This window comes from Haliotis cracherodii, unplaced genomic scaffold (assembly GCF_022045235.1).
Source record: "Haliotis cracherodii isolate W230 unplaced genomic scaffold, xgHalCrac1.p SCAF_4, whole genome shotgun sequence".
Classification (NCBI taxonomy): Eukaryota; Metazoa; Mollusca; class Gastropoda; order Lepetellida; family Haliotidae; genus Haliotis; species Haliotis cracherodii.
In genome coordinates this window covers 59,772,557-59,788,399 of record NW_027266297.1, presented here as the reverse complement: position 1 = coordinate 59,788,399, position 15,843 = coordinate 59,772,557, and the positions used below count along the sequence as shown (strand labels likewise).

General features: G+C 42.6%; 1 protein-coding gene across 2 annotated transcripts in view; it reads right to left on the bottom strand.

Moving 5' to 3' along the window:
* Positions 1 to 7,894: 7,894 nt before the first annotated feature.
* Positions 7,895 to 15,843, bottom strand: part of LOC139479206 (oxysterol-binding protein-related protein 9-like) — a 46,634-nt gene continuing 38,685 nt past the window's right edge. For both annotated transcript variants that reach the window (XM_071262050.1, XM_071262051.1), the window contains 5 exons: positions 13,428 to 13,524; positions 11,480 to 11,602; positions 10,655 to 10,746; positions 9,484 to 9,619; positions 7,895 to 8,811 (listed from right to left, as the gene is read on the bottom strand). In XM_071262050.1, coding sequence (XP_071118151.1) covers positions 8,734 to 8,811; positions 9,484 to 9,619; positions 10,655 to 10,746; positions 11,480 to 11,602; positions 13,428 to 13,524 — 526 coding nt within the window. In that variant the 3' untranslated portion in view covers positions 7,895 to 8,733. The remainder of the gene's footprint in view (positions 8,812 to 9,483; positions 9,620 to 10,654; positions 10,747 to 11,479; positions 11,603 to 13,427; positions 13,525 to 15,843) is intronic.

Below are 15,843 nucleotides of genomic sequence, written 5' to 3'. Positions count from 1 at the left end.
GTCACCTGTTATGCAGTCTCATTAAAATCTGATCTTAGATGTCACTACCGCTAATCAAGGTCTGAGGATATCCCATCAGGGGTCACGTCAGAACGACCTTTCATTAGACCAATCAGAGCGTCGCTTACCAGATCCAGAATGTGTTTTCTCATCACGCAACCTCGAAAAATTGAGAATGAGTATTCCAAACGATAGTTAAGGGCTTAACGGCTGAATCCAATCAATCTAGGCCATCTTTGTTACCCATTCCAGAATGCTCTTTTGATCAGTTTTCAAATTTTTAATCGAGAATTTGTCAAAATATGTTTCCAAGTGTAGTCGCCAATTTAAATCTAGTGCCGTAAAGTACGAGAAAGCTGCCTTCTGATTGGCTTATGTCGACTTCTTGTCAGCCATTCCATTGGTTGGTCAAAGTTCGTGCAAGGTCGGTCAAAGTTCACACAGGGGCGGTCGGGTAGCCTAGTGGTTAAAGCGTTCGCTCGTCACGCCGAAGACCCAGGTTCGATTCCCGACATGGGTACAATGTGTGAAGCCCATTTCTGGTGTCCCCCGCCGTGATATTGCTGGAATATTGCTAAAAGCGGCGTAAAACCATGCTCAGTCAGTCAGTCAGCAAAGTTCACTCAAGGGAATGGGAAGCAATAGGTAGTCCTCAGATCTTTGTTTAGCAGTAGCAAGAACTAAGATCTGATTTTAATGAGATTGCCCGTCATGAGACAAGCTGCAAAGTCAGGATTTTGAAAATTGGGAGAAGGGGCAGTACTCATGACAACAGGGATGACATGTAGTGAGATTTATCAAACTGTGTGTGCAGTTCCTTTGGATCCGTAAGTAGTCCTTGTGTATTTCTCATACATGTGATCCTGTTGCCATGCCAACATTGTCACTCTGATTCAGCTTTGGTTAATCTGTGATTCAGTGGAACTTACATTATGTTCAACATTTATGAAATATTTGTGCGATTGCATCTTGTTTAGTTACCATGAAATGATTGACACTATTCAGTGTGTTTTCTGCCCTGCACGCTCATGAAATTGTTTGTATGAAATCAGATGTTTTCATCAGCCCAATCTTATTTCCCTACTTTGAGAATATCTTAGAACTATCTTTAGGCGGCATTTTTTTTATTTCCAGGTTTATGGATTTATGGAGGTAGGCAAATTAGAAAGAAGAAAAAAAAATCTCGGATTTTTTTTACTTGATTTTTGTCCTAAAAAGTTAGGTAGGTATAAAAAATTATATTCTGGAGTAACAAAAGTAAAAGACAATTTTTATTATTATTACTACACATTTTATTAAATCCCTGACACACAGCTTGTGCACAAATGTCAATATAATATTCATATCATGGTGAAATGCATGAAAGATGCTGCCATTTTGGCAGCATGGGCAACAATTAGACAGGTCACCATTGTGCTTTGCGTTGACCAGCTTTGATGGTTTTAGAGAAGGATCCCAACGAGTAATATCAGAGTGACTTTCTTTTGCTTTACACTCGACATCTTTTATTGTTTGAACTTTTTATGCATTTTTAAAAGTAAAGATCGGTGGTAATAGAAAAAGGAGGAATTTTTATGGGTTTTTTTTCCAACATTTGGACTTTGAATGAGTGCCATGTCCGTTAACCAAGAAATAAAAAAATGTCGCCTTAAACTTTGCGTTGAATCAGTCTTCAGTGCTCAGCATGTCAGATGGTTGATAAGAAGAAACTTTGGGAGGCAGCTTGCCATGCACATGGGGTATGGTCAAGAGAGTTGAAATGGTAATACCGTATTTGACGTAATAAGCGCCAAGGGCGCTTTCAAAATTAGAAACGGGACTCTTATTAGAATATACATATGGTGAAAGAGTTGAAAGATCGTAAAGTTCATGGTTTATGCTGACGGCCTGAACTGTTTATATACAACAGATATATATTTCCAGAATTTAATTGCCCGTAATTAAGGGTGCATATAACACACAAGTGCCTATTATACACAAATAAATAGGTCTTGTGTACATTGATCAATCGAAAGGGCGCTAATTGGGATTGTTCACTAGCCAATATATTAGCAAATATCGCCGTTGGTGCTTCCTAGAGCGGGGCCCTTATTACGTCAAATACAGTATGGCAAGCATGCAGTGGAATTGTTTTCTGTAAAATTATCATGGAAGCTGGGCTCTGAATATATTGATTAAAATGAAACGGCAGATGTTTGGAAGTTTGTAATGTCCGTCAATGTTAACGTGTACTGTTTTACATAGCACCATGTGGGGGAACTGTCTACTGCTGGCCTGTACCGCCTTTGTTTGAGGACTGCGTATTGCATATTCATGCTTCAGGTAATGAATAAAGAAAATAACAGTGAATCTGGGTTTGTCGTCTTTGAAGTATCTCTTAAGATTGTTGAACTCTGTGTGGGCGAGATTTGATGATCCGTTTCACAAAGCGATCTTAGCTCTAAGGTGATCGTAACTCCCATACTTTAACATTGACTTATGACAGTCGTAGCGTTACGTTCGCTTTGTGGAACGGACCCCTGAACCTAAAGGAATGCATTATTTATTCTTGGATTGGATTGAAACTTGATTGGAGCAATCCTATTCCTGTGATGTGGTGAGGTGAGGTGAAATGGGGTTTAACATTGCATGCAAGATTACTGCACTGATATAGCAGCTGACCAGTCTTGCTTCATCACCTTTGGGGCACGGGTGGCCCAGTCCTCAAAGGCGCCGCGATTTGCTGTGCAGAGTTGCATCCCTTGCACACGACAGAAACCTATGATTGTGGGTTCGAATCTCGGTTCGACCCGATTATGTTTCTAGGTTTGTCAGCACCATACCCGTGCTGGTGGGTTTCACCGAAGTGGTAAACGTCCGAGACCTGCATCACTTCGGGCTTTCCTCCCACATTAAGCTGACACGACGTGATATAACTGGAATACTGTTAGAAGCGGAGTTAAACCCAACTCACTCACTCTTTGAGAGGCATGTAGAAGTTGGAGTACTTCTAAGGTAAGATAAGGTAAGGATAAGGATAAGATACAGCATATGGATGAACAACTTCTTTATTACAATTAGGAGCAACGTTTCGGTGTAGGTTCTTACTCTTGCTTGATAAGTGTTAGAATCTACACCAGAATCTCAATCCTCATTGTCATAAAGAAGTTGTTCATCGATATATTGTATCCTTACTTAACACCAGTCAAGGCTGGTATAAACAACAAAATGCTGTCAACAGTTAATAATTTATTATGTTTTGACATGTGTTCCCAGATACCTGTGAAGGATCACACACAGGAGGAATAGAACAGTATCACAGCCGATGTCTCACTCACACACTCACTCACACTCAGGAGACACACACTCATTCTGTACAAGGTTTCAAAGTTACAGCCTCAGTCAACTCCAAGTCAGAGTCAACACAGGGATTAGTTCACTCACAATCATCAGCATCAATATCAATATGGTGATTAGGTCACAACAATGTTTTCTTGTTCTTCATCTTCAACCAACCCATCAGTCAACATGGTGATTAGGCCACTCCCAATCATCAGTCAACATGGTGATTAGTTCAATCCCAATCGTCAGTCAACATGGTGATAAGGCCACTCCCAATCATCAGTCAACATGGTGATTAGGCCACTCCCAATCATCAGTCAATATGGTGATTAGGCCACTCCCAATCAACAGTCAACATGGTGATTAGGCCACTCCCAATCATTAGTCAACATGGTGATTAGGCCACTCCCAATCATCAGCATCAATATGGTGATTAGGTCAGAACAATGTTTTCTTGTTCTTCATCATCAACCGACCCTATAAACGAGACCAACCACAACATTTTCTAAACAATAAATTCCTATTTCAGTTCAAATTCCACATTTTTAGAGCTAATTTCCTTCTTAGAAGCTGAACTTTTTATCTTGTCACTGTTTACTTTATAGCTTGAAACAAATTCATTACTGTCTGATAAGGCCACATTAATGTATCTTGAGTTCTTCAAATCTATGTTTTCACAGGTACTATTGGGCATTTAGGTTGGTTGAAAAACAAGAATTTGTTTACATAACCACAGCAATCAGGGCAGAATATAATGGCCCTGGATTTCAAACCATCTTCATCTGCATCAATAATATCACTGCTCAGAGATGATTGCTCATGGAATCATGATTTTCGGGAACTATACTGATGGGGCAAAATTAGGGAACAGAAAGGGAAACATTAGTGATTCCTTAACAGGCTCTACAGGTGCCAGGATGTTGTCTTCCATTACTTTCAGGGACAATTCTAGGGTGGGGCCTTGTGCTTTTAGCCCCTAAATTTGAAAAAAGGCCCACGTTTCAAATACAATGGGGGCATTTTAACATTGTGCTGTATGGGCGTACCTCTTGAATATTTGAAATTTTCACATAAAGGGCCCATTCTTGAGTGAACCCTGTACTTTCAATTAAGAAGATATCATATTTGGTTTCTACATAAGCAGAGACTATATCGGTATATGGTATCTTGCCATATTAAACTTGTGCAGTAACGACCAGTCTGAATACATCAGGAAAATATCATTTCTATCCTATATATATCTGTATTGTCTATATAGCTATGAAAGAGGCGGGGAAATATACTGGTATATGACTTGGCAGCAATTTATAACATTTTCATAATTGTTATTGCATGGGTATCATGTTGGCAGGACATTGTTCAAAGTGCAAGAATTCTTTTTGGCAACAATATTCCTCTGATGTGTGTACATGCCGACGCAGTCTTGAGATACAACATGCATCAATAATATCTCAATCTATAATGGTAGTCCCCATATCCTGGAGGGCTAACATTGTTATCAAACATGGCTACAACGCACCGACTGGCACAAATCTCATTGCAAGCCCGATACACCTGGTACAACATGGTTTTTATGGTAATTATGAATTTGTTGCCCTGGAAACAGAATAATTTTCTCAGCACTTTTCTAAGTAATGATACTGAAAAGCATTAAAATAAATATAGTTCTACTTGCTCAGAGTCTACCTGTAAGATGGGCAGTGCCTGACGTTATTGATAAAGTTCATCCAGAAACTCGCCGCTTGATGTCAAAAAAGGTAAAATATGAATCACTCTTCATGATGTCAAACATACATATAAAACATGTCAAACATACATCAAAACACATGGTGTCAAACATACAACACTATATGTGTCAAACATAGATCACACCACATGTCAAACATACATCACACCACGTCAAACATAGATCACACATGTCAAACATACATCAAAACACATGGTGTCAAACATACATCACACACAATGTAGTTTTTACAAACAAGTTGTCTAAATAACTATATAACTTGTCACTACAGTGTATGATATTTTGGTTTTATGATGTGAAATAATTATGTAGTTCTACACTTTGGTTTGATAAGACATATAGTAGAAGTCAGGGTACCACAGGCTAGATCCACCCCAACACAGGGTAATGTCAGGGTGGTCCAGTCTCATCCACAGACACAGGTATGCACAGGTGGTCCACCCTGATCCACTCACACAGGTATGCACAGGATGGTCCAACCTGATCCACCCAGACACAGGTATGCACAGGATGATCCACCCAGACACAGGTAAGGACAGGTTGATCCACCCAGTCACAGGTATCCACAGGATGGTCCACCCTGATCCACCCAGACACAGGTATCCACAGGATGGTCCACCCTGATCCACCCAGACACAGGTATCCACAGGATGGTCCACCCTGATCCAGACACAGGTATCCACAGGATGGTCCACCCTGATCCACCGAGACACAGGCAAGCAGAGGGTGGTCCACCCTGATCCACCCAGACACATCCACCCACATATAGGTAAGCAGAGGGTGGTCCACTCTGATCCACCCAGACACAGGTAAGCAGATCCACCCAGACACAGGCAAGCAGAGGGTGGTCCACTCTGATCCACCCTGACACAGGTAAGCAGATCCACCCAGACACAGGTAAGCAGAAGGTGGTCCACTCTGATCCACCCTGACACATCCACCCAGACACAGGTAAGCAAAGGGTGGTCCACCCTGATCCACCCAGACACAGGTAAGCAGAGGGTGGTCCACCATGATCCACCCTGACACATCCACCCAGACACAGGTAAGCAGAGGGTGGTCCACCCTGATCCACCCAGACACAGGTATTGTCAATGGCTCATGTGAGGCTCGCACACAACTTGGTCCTCAGTCACGACGTTCTCCATATTTACGTCAGTATTTCACTTCAATAGTTTTCTAAGCAGATATAAAACGCTTCCATGCAATTTGACTTTACAGTGTGAGAACCAAGTCTATGTTTGAACTTATCCACCACAAGGTATGTACATTGAAGTCACACCAAGACCCCATGCATAGCTGACTGTAACACGACCTAACCCTTACAACAAAAGTCTTAAAAAGATCTATTCAAAACATCTCCACAAAACAAAATGTGTATCTCCAATTTTACCATTTCCGGAGGTTTTTTTTGTAATATTAATTCATCAGAATTTATGGGGACCCATCACTCATAGAGGGGTATAATCCATCTGTCTAAATAATTAATATTCTACCATCCCAAATATTTGTTTACTTTTTACATGACTCATTGATGGCTTTCTTTACCCTTGCAATACCTGCACCTGTCCCCCCCCCCCCCCCCCCCCCCCCCCCCGATCCCCTCTGATAAACAACAGGGTGCTGTTGTACAGAGCAATCTTAGCGCTAAGGTGATCGTAACTCCCTTACAATAACATAGACTTATGACAGTCGTAGCGCTGAGATTATTTTGTACAATGGCACCCTGGTCTCTTGGGCCCCTCACGGCTTCTTATCTAAACATGGCACTGTGGTTACTTTGTCAATAAATAAACGTGCATGTACTTATGGTTTTGGTATCGTCTCAGAATTAACTTGAAAGACTTGATGAGAACTACCTGCTAAACAAACTTAAGAAGAATCATGTCCCAACAATTGACCCCGTGGATCAGCGTAATCCGGGCATCAATTACAATCAGAGGTGGAAGATTTAACTCGTGGGCCAGTCGGTTGGGTGACATTTGTTGCCGGCCACGACAGAGCACGAACTCCACATTCATCTCATCACACTCAACCCAAGTCCCCTGTTCAATGGAAATGGAATCTCCCATTGCACGTGGAACGCCATCTTCCTGAGGCAAGAGCGTCCATTAGCCTTTTTATCAAAGTCTTGTTTCACTTTCCTGTGCTAAATATGATTGGACTATCACACGTCAATAGTCTAATTTCACAACATTTCACAAAATCAACATCCACGACTGGTTCACCTTCGTATGAAAGAAATTTACTGCTGACTGTCTTTGTTGTCTTTTACATCGAAAAACGTTTGCCTATGTTTTTGGGTCAGGGATGACATCGCGAATGATTTCGTTCTCTGATCGACTATGTCGTTGCCGATGGTTGTCGCCATCTTTGTGAAGCTGTATGATATAAGAACAGCGATCTGATTGGATATCGCGTTTTCATTACAAGGGGCACAATTTGTGATAGACGCGAGGTGGCGCCAGGGTCGAGCCAAGAAAAGTGGCCTTGATGTGGCAAGGGTAGAAACTTGGCTTCGATATAGGCGAGTGGACACGCTTGCCTCACGAAGATGGTGGAACACCTGCTGTCCCAAAACGCAGTTTTCACCTCAATTAAACCCTGCTGATCCACACCCAATCATCTCGAACCAACAACTACTGGGAGGTATATCTCTATGGATCTAGACATTACTTGTTCTTTATGTGGTAATTTGTGGATGATTTCCAGGAAGAGTACCCTCTGGACAAAGAGGCTACCCTCTGGACAAAGAGGCTGCCCTCTAGACTAACAGGCTACCCTCCAGACTAGTAGGCTACCCTCCAGACTAACAGGCTACCCCCATACTAACAGGCTACCCTCCAGACAAACAGGGTTTCAGTGTAGATAATGTTGACATCAGCACTGGTTTTCTCACGACTGTTAACTTCCGTTCAGCGTGCACCAAGGAAACCATATAAACATGCTCTCCACCTTACAACATAAATACAGTCAGTTTCACTTCACATTGACCTATTTTCATTCCTCCCTGATGAAAATCAAGTTGTGGTTTCACTAACCTGGTCATTTGCTGTAAAAAACTTTCATTTCTCAAAATTGTTCTGCGTGAAATGTCGGTAATAAGCAATCACCACAGCGAAGTCGAGGAATCACACGGATCAAGTGCCAGCACAAGCAGGATACAAAACGTAACCAAGCATTTGTGAATTCAGACAATACATGTCATTGAAATAACAATGGGTATCTGATTTCTGAGACTAATATTCCATCGCTGGCTGAGTTGGCTCAAGTTTACTCAAAGATCTCTTGGTTTGGTTACTTTCTGAATATGTCTCTCTCATAAGAAATGTTCAAAATGGAAAAAAAACAACAACGTGCCAGGGACTTAATGAAGATGTGGCGGTGCCAGAGAACCAAACCGATGGTTTTTTTTTGCTATATAAGAAATGTTGATTTTTATGTGGGAAACAGTAAAATGTTGGTATACACATTGCTTCATATAGTACACATATTAAATTATTCTAATCAATACTAAGCAGCTTGTTTGTGTGTTCGTATGGCTGGCTGTACACAACACCAGCCTGGAATATTGTTGATGCCGTGGCCATCATCACATGGTCGCCATCATCACATGGTCGCCATCACATGGTCGCCATCACATAGGTCGTCCACACAGATCGCCCTCACTCTGTAGGTGATGGATTATTTCTCTTCAGCAATGGCCGGTCATACACCCAGTGCTCTCCGACCTCGTGGAAGAACTGAAACACAACCAAATTTTAAATAACAAGCATGAAATACTCATATCCCTGTTCGGTTGTGCGCAAGGCATTAGCCCTCCGGAAACGAGCTCTACCACCATTTTCAGTCTCAGTAAAAGTCATTGTTTGAAAACTTGGAAAATACATTCTTTAAAAATCCCCAAATATCAAAAGGCACCAGTTTACCACTAGACACATCCATGTGCCAAGTTTGGTGAAGAAAAACTGTACGGCTTTCAAGAACTGCTCTGGAAAGGAGCACTACTGACATTTTCTCTCTTAGTCAAAGTCATTGCCATGGAAACTCAAAAATAATTTTTTCAAATATCCCAAACTATCAAAAAGCACCAGTTCACCACTAGACCCATCTGTGTACCAAATCCGGTTACGATATCTCTCATGTTTTTTTAGTTCTGCTCCGGAACCAAAATGTGACGGACAGCACCCATTCCTATATCTCCCTTCCACATTGTGGCGGGGGATAATAAAGTCAAACAATAAAAGGCTTTTCTCCACCTATTTACAGATAATTCACACCATGGACATTGTATACATGAACTCTTATGACTACTTCTAGCACTGTTCCAGCAACGTCACTGAGAGAGACGCCGCTGTGGGCTTCACACTTTGTGCCACTAGACTGTCCTGACAAGGTTAAGGTGAGAGTTTTACCTTGGTTTCCCATCTCTCCCCTTTCTCCTTCCTGTCCTTGGCCTCGTCCCGCTGCCGCTGTTCCAGGAATTGCTTGCCCTCCGTGGCCTTCTCCACATTCTTGTACTTGAGGTTATATGTCACGTCTCGCCATAACCTGATAACATATCACAGACTGTATGTCACGTCTCGCCATAACCTGATAACATATCATAGATTGTATTTCACGTCTCGCCATAACCTGATAACATATCATAGATTGTATTTCACGTCTCACCATAACCTGATAACATATCATAGATTGTATGTCACGTCTCGCCATAACCTGATAACATATCATAGAGTGTATGTCACGTCTCGCCATAACCTGATAACATATCACAGGTTGTATGTCACGTCTCGCCATAACCTGATAACATATCATAGATTGTATGTCACGTCTTGCCATAACCTGATAACATATCATAGACTGTATGTCTCGTCTCGCCATAACCTGATAACATATCATAGACTGTATGTCACGTCTCGCTATAACCTGATAACATATCATAGACTGTATGTCACGTCTCGCCATAACCTGATAACATATCATAAATTGTATGTCACGTCTCACCATAACATGATAACATATCATAGATTGTATGTCACGTCTCGCCATAACCTGATAACATATCATAAATTGTATGTCACGTCTCACCATAACCTGATAACATATCATAGATTGTATGTCACGTCTCGCCATAACCTGATAACATATCATAAATTGTATGTCACGTCTCACCATAACCTGATAACATATCATAAATTGTATGTCACGTCTCACCATAACCTGACAACATATCACAGATTGTATGTCACGTCTCACCATAACCTGATAACATATGACAGATTGTATGTCATGTCTCACCATAACCTGATAACATATCATAGATTGTATGTCATGTCTCACCATAACCTGATAACATATCACAGATTGTATGTCACGTCTCGCCATAACCTGATAACACATCACAGATTAACTATCGACACGTTCAGTACCAACTTATATTCTACATTTGTAACACGGTTCAGAACATTATTTCATAAACCAGTGGGGTGTTGCTGATGTTTACTCAACAAACAAAGTAAAAGGACATATGTGACGAGTGGGCAAGCCGTTATAACGCGTGTGATGAAGGTGAAGGCCACTGACCTGCGAGACTCATACTCCTCCTGCTGGTCCGTCGGTCTCACCATCTTCTTGAACTTAGGTAATGTCTTCGTGTCTACAAATGTTTCGTTTTGCTGAAAAAGGAGATATCCAACTAATTACCTTGAAAATTAACCACAAATTGACTTTCGTTTCATACAGAAAAAAGTTGTCAGGATTGACAGTGCATGTCGTTTTATGACCGAGTCAGCAATATTTCAGTATTACCATGGCAACCTGAGGTAACAGCTGGAACCATACATTTTTGGTTTGTTTGTTTGTTTAGCAATATTCCAGCTATATGACGGCTGTCTGTAAAATAATCGAGTCTGGACCAGATAATCTAGTGATTGACATCATGAGCATCGAGCCACACAATTGGGATGGATGACATGTAAGAACCAAGTCAGCAAGCCTGATCACCCGATCCCGTTGGTCACCTCTTAAGGAAAGCATAGTCGACTTGGAACCATACAGGTGAAGGTGAAATGGAGATTAACGTCGCGTCCAAGATTATTGCACTTATATAGCGACGTGCATGTAAGTGTGTGTGTGGCTGCTTGTACTCGTCCGGACTGATGCCGATTTATAGTGCTAACACACTGAGATACCATTCCACAGTTTAACATGAATACCCCACTCAGACACAGTATACTGACTCCGAGCAGACCAGTCCTTGTTTTAGCCCCTTAATGCCGAGCGCCAGACAGGGTAACAACAAGTACCATCTTTTAATGTCTTTTGGTATGACGCGGCCGGGAATCGAACCCCTGACTTCCGCTCTCAGGGCGGACGCTCTACCACTAGACCACGGATATTCATCCTTACCCCTGAGGTATATTTGCCATACATGACTCCGTTCCATTCTCCCTCCACGGTGAGGAAAGGGAGCTTCTCATTGGGCTCGAACACCTTGCTGGTTATCCGATGTTTCCTTCCTCCGTAGAACGGCTGCGAGAAATAATCACATACTGTATTTGACGTAATAAGCGTCACGCTCTAATAAGCGCCCACAGCGATATTTGCTAATAAATTGGCCGGTGAACAATCCCAATTAGCACCTTTCCCACTGATCAATGTACACAAGACTTATTTATTCGTGTATAATACACACTCGTGTGTTATATGCACCCTTAATTATGGACAATTAAATTCTGGAAAATATATCTGTCGTATATAAACATTTCAGGCTTTCAGCATAAACCACAAAACTTGTCTTTCAACTCTGGTTTTTCCACCAAAATAATATTCTAATAAGAGCCCCTATTTCTAATTTTGAGAGCACCCTGGGCGTTTATTACGTCAAATACGGTAAATATTGTTAGTTCAACATAGAGGGACGAGTGTCGACGCCTACATATAAAACATATTTCACACACTATATACTTGCTTCCTCATCTGTCCATCATCTCACCATGTCCTTAATGTATGCAATTGTTATTACTGTTAATCCTCCACCTACTATATACAATCATTGCCAAAAGAAACGCGAGAACAATCCATGTGGGTTAACATATGTAAACTTACTCATGAACTTATTCTTATTATACAAACTTATTCATGAGAGTGAGTGAGTGAGTATGATTTTACGCCGCTTTTAGCAATATTCCAGCAATATCACGGCGGGGGACACCAGAAATGGGCTTCAGACATTGTACCCATGTCGGGAATCGAACCCGGGTCTTCGGCGTGGCGAGCAAACGCTTTAACCAGTAGGCTACCCGACCGCCCCCATATTCACGAGATCTCAGTTTGGTTCGATGCACAAACAAACATACTGGTATGTGGTGTGAACCTATGCTCACGATGCATCACATGTGACGTCACAGATCAGGATTAGCATGTAAAGTTTGGAAATCACGTGCAGCATATCGAGATAACAATAAAGACACAGTGGTAATACTTGACTGATTGTTAGTTTTGTCATGAATTGGTACACTTAAACATCTCTTCTTAATGTACATACTTCTCTATATGTTTCCTAGGTTCGTCCTTGTTTTGGCGGTGAGTACTATAAATCTTGAAATTAACGTGAGCGTGAATTAAGTGCAAAAGATGCGTGTGGTCTTTGCTCGCATTTTTAAACATCGCATTTATATCAACAATAAGACATTTTGGATAGCAAAAATACCAACTTAGACATACACTGAAAACAAACAACTATGTATTCCACATCACTGTTTACTGAGCAGCACTTGTTACAAGTATATAAACAATGTCATTCGAACACTAATTACGTCCTGTGAATTGTCACTGCTGGGGTCAAAACAAGAGTTCTACTCACTTATGTCATCACTGATCACACCTGTAAGTCCAGACAGACGCAACCCTTTGTTCTTTGCGACTGCGTCGAAGGCCGACATGAGCCAGCGCGCATGTATTGTTTTTGCGGAAGTACTTTACTCAGCGCTAATAAGCGGTGCTATTTGGTGTGTGATTGGATTAATGTAAGGTTGGATTGATGTAAGGTTGGATTAAGGTGAGGATTTTTAACCTGACTGAGGACATCTTTAGATAGAAATCCACTGATGCTTGAGAGGAGGGGGTATCGCATTCATATTGGGTCGCATCTTTCGCTAAGGTTTAGTGGTCGCATTTTTTCGGAGACACATTAATTTCACAATTTACAGTATATATTCTGTACCATGTTCATCATTGAGACTTGCTTGACAACGGTATAAGGATCTACACTGAAACGTCGCCTTTACAGTAAATTAAGAAGTAGTTGTCCATAAATTGTGTCTACTTTGTCATGGACATCGAAGCAAACTCCTACTTTTGTATGGAACTCCACAGTGGCGCTGTATCCTGTCTTGGCACATGCAATCTGTACCTTCCCTCCCAGCTCCACCCACGGCACCGTCAGGATCGACCTGCAACAGAGGCAACGTGTACCTGTGTGTACCTGCTTGTATCTTCATCAACCTGTGTATCTTTGCGTACATGTGTGCACCTGCTCGTACCTTCATCTACCCGTGTATCTTTGTCTACCTGTGTGTACCTGCTTGTATCTTCATCTACCCCTGTATCTTTGTGTACCTGTGTGTACCTGCTTGTAACTTCATCTACCCGTGTATCTCTGCGTACCTGCTCGTACCTTCATCTACCCGTGTATCTTGGTGTACCTGTGTGTACCTGCTTGTATCTTCATCTACCCCTGTATCTTTGTGTACCTGTGTGTACCTGCTTGTAACTTCATCTACCCGTGTATCTCTGCGTACCTGCTCGTACCTTCATCTACCCGTGTATCTTGGTGTACCTGTGTGTTCCTGCTCGTACCTTCATCTACCCGTGTATCTCTGCGTACCTGCTCGTACCTTCATCTACCCGTGTATCTTGGTGTACCTGTGTGTTCCTGCTCGTACCTTCATCTACCTGTGTATCCTGGTGTACCTGTGTGTTCCTGCTCGTACCTTCATCTACCCGTGTATCTTGGTGTACCTGAGTGTACCTGTGTGTTCCTGCTCGTACCTTCATCTACCCGTGTATCTTGGTGTACCTGTGTGTTCCTGCTCGTACCTTCATCTACCTGTGTATCTTGGTGTACCTGAGTGTACCTGTGTGTTCCTGCTCGTACCTTCATCTACCCGTGTATCTTGGTGTACCTGTGTGTTCCTGCTCGTACCTTCATCTACCCGTGTATCTTGGTGTACCTGTGTGTTCCTGCTCGTACCTTCATCTACCCGTGTATCTTGGTGTACCTGAGTGTACCTGTGTGTTCCTGCTCGTACCTTCATCTACCCGTGTATCTTGGTGTACCTGAGTGTACCTGTGTGTTCCTGCTCGTACCTTCATCTACCCGTGTATCTTGGTGTACCTGAGTGTACCTGTGTGTTCCTGCTCGTACCTTCATCTACCTGTGTATATTTGCGTACCTGAGTGTACCTGTGCGTACCTTCATCTACCTGTGTATCTTTGTGTACCTGAGTGTACCTGTGTGTTCCTGCTCGTACTTTCATCTACCTGTGTATCTTGGTGTACCTGAGTGTACCTGTGCGTACCTTCATCTACCTGTGTATCTTTGCGTACCTGAGTGTACCTGTGCGTACCTTCATCTACCTGTGTATCTTTGTGTACCTGAGTGTACCTGTGTGTTCCTGCTCGTACCTTCATCTATCTGTGTATCTTGGTGTACCTGAGTGTACCTGTGTGTTCCTGCTCGTACCTTCATCTACCCGTGTATCTTGGTGTACCTGAGTGTACCTGTGTGTTCCTGCTCGTACCTTCATCTACCCGTGTATCTTGGCGCACCTGAGTGTACCTGTGTGTTACTGCTGGTACCTTCATCTACCCGTGTATCTTGGTGTACCTGAGTGTACCTGTGTGTTCCTGCTCGTACCTTCATCTATCTGTGTATCTTGGTGTACCTGAGTGTACCTGTGTGTTCCTGCTCGTACCTTCATCTACCCGTGTATCTTGGTGTACCTGAGTGTACCTGTGCGTACCTTCATCTACCCGTGTATCTTGGTGTACCTGAGTGTACCTGTGTGTTCCTGCTCGTACCTTCATCTACCCGTGTATCTTGGTGTACCTGTGTGTTCCTGCTCGTACCTTCATCTACCCGTGTATCTTGGTGTACCTGTGTGTTCCTGCTCGTACCTTCATCTACCTGTGTATCCTGGTGTACCTGAGTGTACCTGTGTGTTCCTGCTCGTACCTTCATCTACCCGTGTATCTTGGTGTACCTGTGTGTTCCTGCTCGTACCTTCATCTACCCGTGTATCTTGGTGTACCTGAGTGTACCTGTGTGTTCCTGCTCGTACCTTCATCTACCCGTGTATCTTGGTGTACCTGTGTGTTCCTGCTCGTACCTTCATCTATCTGTGTATCTTGGTGTACCTGAGTGTACCTGCTGGTACCTTCATCTACCCGTGTATCTTGGTGTACCTGAGTGTACCTGTGTGTTCCTGCTCGTACCTTCATCTACCCGTGTATCTTGGTGTACCTGAGTGTACCTGTGTGTTCCTGCTCGTACCTTCATCTACCCGTGTATCTTGGTGTACCTGAGTGTACCTGTGTGTTCCTGCTCGTACCTTCATCTACCTGTGTATCTTGGTGTACCTGAGTGTACCTGTGCGTACCTTCATCTACCTGTGTATCTTTGTGTACCTGAGTGTACCTGTGTGTTCCTGCTCGTACTTTCATCTACCTGTGTATCTTGGTGTACCTGAGTGTACCTGTGTGTTCCTGCT